General features: G+C 43.8%; 1 protein-coding gene across 1 annotated transcript; it reads left to right on the plus strand.

Annotated features, from left to right (window-relative positions):
• The first annotated feature begins 2,450 nt into the window (after positions 1–2,450).
• Positions 2,451–5,143, plus strand: LOC120735460 (protein DVR-1-like). The gene is made up of 2 exons (XM_040034858.1): positions 2,451–2,887; positions 3,695–5,143. The coding sequence occupies exons 1-2, from the start codon at positions 2,611–2,613 to the stop codon at positions 4,546–4,548; spliced, it is 1,131 nt and encodes a 376-aa protein (XP_039890792.1). The 5' UTR covers positions 2,451–2,610; the 3' UTR covers positions 4,549–5,143.
• The last annotated feature ends 364 nt before the right edge of the window (positions 5,144–5,507 follow it).

A 5,507-nucleotide genomic window follows, 5' to 3' on the forward strand; every position in this document is an offset into this window, starting at 1 on the left:
TGTCTGTTTTCTATAATATCATGTTAGCAAGAAAATGGGTTGAAAGATTGACGAGGCAACTGACTTGTGTTGATATTTGTGCAGCATGAAAAACACAACAGGGTTTCTTATGACCTGGTATGAACAGGGAATCCTCACTTGCTGACCTCGGTGTAAGAATAAATGATTCACAATGTATCAGTTTACAAGTCAAAAATATGCTTTTCCCAAATGTTCCATGTTGACTGTTGTTATTAATCAAGTGATGTTTGTGGAGGGACAAAAGTTTGTTTTTGGTTTCTTACTAAGAATTTATTGAAAGTACAAAAAGATGCAAAATGAGTTTTAGTAAAAGTAAGAATGGAATGGAGGGAGGTGTAACAGTGAAGCTGTAAGGAGCAGAGGCAGTGAAAGTGGATGAGTTTAAATACCCCAGGTCAACTATCGGGTATGAAATTTTTTTTTCATCGGTTTTTAGCGTTATTTTTATTAAATCATTTTTACTGTTAACTCTGTTTCCCTGGGACTTTTCCCACATGTTATGAATAAATTTTCTTTTTTTTTTTTTTTTTTGGTACTGATTTTATTTTGTTGAATTTATCCGCAACACCTTAAAGGCCGGTCTGTGAAAACATTGCTGGAAATAAACCAGTCCGAGGTGCAAAAAAGGTTGGGGACCACTGATGAAGAGGGTAAACGAGGACATGCAGATGGTTTCTGCGACAGAAGAGGTTGCTGGGGTTAAAGTGACAGGTGATCAGCTGTGTAACCTCTAAAAGCAGTTGCTGTATGAAGATGATCCATGGCCCACCAGCCGTGCCTCTGCTTTGAGTCCTGCTCTGCAGTTTGAGAACCGTTTATTTAAGGGCAACACTGGCCTGCAAACGCTGAGCCGGATACTTTAAACATGGCCAAAGTTTCAATTAATAATATAAATATATTAAAAGTACTGATTGTGAGCCAAAGGTTTACAGAGAATACACTGATCACTTGAATACCAAAGTGATTTTCTGCTTTTATTACAAGCTGATGTCAATGAGGACATGGACAAGTGGAGGACAAAAAGAGTGGCAGAAAATATCCACAGCAGATTAATAGGACCTGAAAGCCACATCCTTAGGAATTAGGAAACAATCCAGCAAAGGAAACGGGAGAAGAAGCTGGGGTAATCCCAAATTACACAAGAACTGGGGTGAAAATCCGTGACAATAGGTACAGAGGAGTTCAGGAGAGAGGTGCAACTGTGAGTGTCTGCAGCCAAATGTAAAACACGGTGGCGGCTCAGTCATGGTTTGGGGCTGCATTTCCACCAGTGGTGTTGAAATCTTGTCAAAATGTATGAAATTACAAATGCAGAAATACGAAGTACCATTAGGTTTGGATCCACCATGCAATACCATCTGACTGGGACTGGCTTCAGTTTTCATGTCATGTCACTGATCCCTGAGCTGCAACATTACTGAAGCAGTGTGGAATCATCTTGACAGAGAACAGGACAAAAGGCAGCCAACATCAAGAAGCCCGGAGAACTGTTCCTGAAGATGCTTAAAAAAACACTGATGTATGAGACCACAGGAAGTCTAAGAATAAAGGCGATCATACCAAATATTGACGTTCAAACTCCATTTCTGTATTTCCATTCATGTATGTGTACATTTCAATAAAATCACTGCATCTGTTTCCTATTTTCATAGCAGATGAACCACTCTGAGGGTTCACAGAGGGAACAGAATATATTTAAAATGAGAATATGTTGGAATGTTTTCTTCTCATGAACAATTTTATCACTTCAGTTCTGTAAGAAGTCTTTATATGAAGCAGTTCGAGAAGTCAGTCGCATTATGAGAGATCATGAGAAGTTCATACCCTCAACGGGCGCTAGATGGCGCGATAGTCTCACCCTTTGAGCACAATTCAGCTTAAACGCTGTTGAATAAACTGGCCTGTTACTGCTGTGCCTTCTTATCTGGCAGACACATCCCGGTGTTACCAGTGTTTTCACTGAGATAAAGCCTCTGTTTGACATCACCGCACTGGCGCAGTAAAAGACCTCTCACAGGGTGGCCGGGTCATCCTCCAAGAGAGTCCCCTGCGGGCCCAGAATTCATTGTTGAGCTTATATTGACCTCCGTTTACAGTGAGGTTCGACTCACAGATCATATAAAACAAGACACACACATCAGGACTTTTAAAACTCGGTTTTTAAAAGAGACCAACAATGACAGAAGAGGGGACTTGAGGATTGAGATGATCATGTTTCTGGAAGCTTCTGCATTCAACATGTATTGGTGTTTAAAAAAACAATCACCTGTAAGTCAAATTACCTGGTGAATTTGACTCAGGGAGAAAGTGAGTCTGAGCCTATAAACAGGATGGAGGATATAATAAAAGCTGATTTTACAGTGTAAACAGCGCGATGTTTCCAGACTGCTTGGTGACTTCATTCAGGAATGTCATTGTTATTTCAAGGGACCTGTCCTGAGCTCAGCCCTCCTCCCCCGCTTATCTTCGCCCGCTTCTCATTAACATGATTACGCAGCTGCGCGCCGGGATCTCTGTGAGGTTAAACTAAAGGTTACAGGTGAAGAAGCTCTGGAGCTGCCGAGTCCAAAATCAACCGAAAGTCCGGGCATGACTCCTGTGTTGCTGCTGGCGGTGTGTTTTCTGGGTGCGTGTGCCCTTTCACCCGTGGAGGACACAAACAGGCAGGAGCAGCTCCTCCTGAGGTCCCTGGGGCTCTCCGAGAGGCCGAGGCCTGCAGGGAGCCTCCAGCCCCGGCGCCATGTCCCCTCCGCTCTCTGGAGGATGTTCCGGAGGGCCGAGAAGCTCCAGGCTCTGGAGAGCCAGCCCTGCACGGTGTCCGAGTATGGAGTCCGCGGCAACATCGTCAGATACGTCCAAGACCAAGGTAGCTACTTGGAGAAGCTGATGTTAGTCAAAACATAGGATGCTGGAGCTGAAGCACTAGAACTATCGATAGTATCGATACGAACGCTGGTATTGGTTGATCGATACTTTGTTTCTATCTTTTAAGTTTATTATGTAGCCCACTGACACTATGAAAAATGTCTGAAACCTTTGTGTTGACTGCCACGTGTAATTGATTTAAAGGCTATTAAGAGATTTAATATCGAACATCGTCCATGGCTGTCAGCCTGTCAGTGTGCAGTATGCTGCCAGAGGAGGATGCAGTGCTGCTGATGGCTGAGATCACAACAGTGAGTGTTTGTGTGAGTGTCAGGGATAGTTATGTTTACCCCAAAGACTCAGCGGTGGCACGAACTCGTTATTTAGATTTACATTTTGAAAGAAAAATGATGAAAAAACAGATGGAAATATTGATTAGCTCTGATATAATTTACTACTGAACTTTCTGGCGTCTATTTTATAATGTTAGAACTTAGTCTCCCCCCCCTTTAAGCCTTAAAAAAAAGCATATCTGGCCTTTTAATAGCCAGTAGCCAAGCTATATTCTGTGTCTCTGCAAAGCTAGGCACATATTTATTCATTAAAGCTGATTCAGATATAAAAGGTGAAATAATTACAAGCATTTCATGCTGGTAAGAGACAGAAGCTGTAATTTATTGATGCGAAGACTGAGCTCCGTTGCATAAACAAAATGCACATTCTTTGCTCTGACTTATACTCTGCTCTTGACTCCTGGAAAAACTGTAAGTTCCTTGTTAATCTTGCTGTCTTGGTGGATGTTTTGCAGGCAGGATGGTGTCTGGCTGGAGCAGCAGCTGTCAGGCTTGCCTGGAGAAGCATCTTTTCTTCAACATGTCCATCCTGCAGCCTGTGGAGATGCTATCTCTGGCTCAGCTGGAAATCAAGCTCCACTGGAAGCCCCTCAGTCCCGTGCAGCTGCTGCAAGGGTCCCAGGCCATTAGTGCCTCTCTTTATAAAGTGATCCGATCGACTTTGAAGGGAACTAATCCTAAGGCGAACCGCAGACTCCTGCTGTCCCAGTCGGTCCAGCTGCAGCCCGAGTCCACCTCCATCACCATGGATCTCACAGTGGTGGCAGAGAGCTGGCGCAAACCGGGGTCTAACTACGGCTTAATTTTAGAGTTGCTCCCTCTCGGACCAGACCCGGAAGAGTTCTTTCTGTTTTACCCCGGTAACTCCCTCCTGCTGGAACAAGACTTCACCTTCCCGTTGGTTCAGGCCTCACTAGTGGCTGTGTCCCTCAACCCAAATCGGTGTCGGTCCAGACAGAGGAGAAGCGCCATCCACATCCCCGTGACACCCAGCAATGTGTGTAAAGCTCGCCGCCTCTACATCAATTTTAAAGATGTCGGCTGGCAGGACTGGGTCATCGCCCCACAGGGCTTCATGGCCAACTACTGCCACGGGGAGTGTCCGTTCCCGCTCAGTGAGAGCCTGAACGGCACCAACCATGCCATCCTGCAGACCCTGGTGCATTCCTTGGATCCAGAGAACACGCCACAGCCCTGCTGCGTCCCCATCCGTCTCTCCTCGATCTCCATGCTCTACTACGACAACAATGACAATGTGGTGCTTCAGCATTACCAGGACATGGTGGTGGATGAATGCGGGTGTCGCTGAAGATGCTGGACGCTTCTGATTGGCCTCCGGTCACCAGATATTATCCTCTGATTCATTCAGCTGCTTTATCCAGTGATGCGAGTCTAGAATTGTTGTTACTGCAATTTTTTTTTAAAATGATTGTTTTTCAATATGTAATGGAATATGTTTGCAGACAGTAATTTTTAAAGAATTTAACCTATTTGCTCTTATTGAAAGCTTTTGTTTGTCTTTTGTTTGAAGTCTAATGAAATAAAATTAGGAATTTAGTGTTTTTCAGTTTTAACAATGGCTTAAGTGGTCTGTTACACATCGCTTGCAATACTGGGCGGCATCGATCCAACAGCATTTTCTGAGTCCAAGACCTAAAAGTGAGTTAAGTTTGCTGATTTTGAAGTTACAATCTCAAGTTTTGTTTAACTAAAAGCAGATTTTAAGAACTATTTTGCTTTTAATTAGGTGTATTTGATTTAAAATGACAAAAAACAAGATCGTAGTGCTAAATCTTTGACAGAAATATAAATGATGAACAACAACAACAAAAAAAAAATCAGACAACTACACTGATGTTCAAAGAGCAGCTCAGCCCTTACACATCTTTAGAGCTTCCCTGTGGTTTAAATGTTTGCAAAGATCATCCACTCCTTTATCTGCTTCAATGGGAAATAAACTCTCTTATCTCACCTTCTTGCCTGATAACAGCACCACCCCCCCCCCCCTCCCTCAACTGCTGGGGTTGCCATGACGACAGCCAGGAGAGGCTGACGGGTTGGAGTAATTAGTGAGAGATACAGAGAGTTTGTGGTGTGAAGAAGAAGCCTGGCGAGCAGATTCTGTCTTCCAGAATGTTCTTCTGATGCTCTCACTGGGTTTTGGTAATGTTTCTTTTATACAGCAGGTTTTCTTCAAATCTTTAAAAGGCTTGAAGACTCCCCCCCCCCCCCCCCTCTTCCAGTGTTCCCGTGTAACGAATCAATGAA

The sequence above is a fragment of the Simochromis diagramma genome, unplaced genomic scaffold (assembly GCF_900408965.1).
Source record: "Simochromis diagramma unplaced genomic scaffold, fSimDia1.1 OVJJ01000091.1, whole genome shotgun sequence".
Classification (NCBI taxonomy): domain Eukaryota; kingdom Metazoa; phylum Chordata; class Actinopteri; order Cichliformes; family Cichlidae; genus Simochromis; species Simochromis diagramma.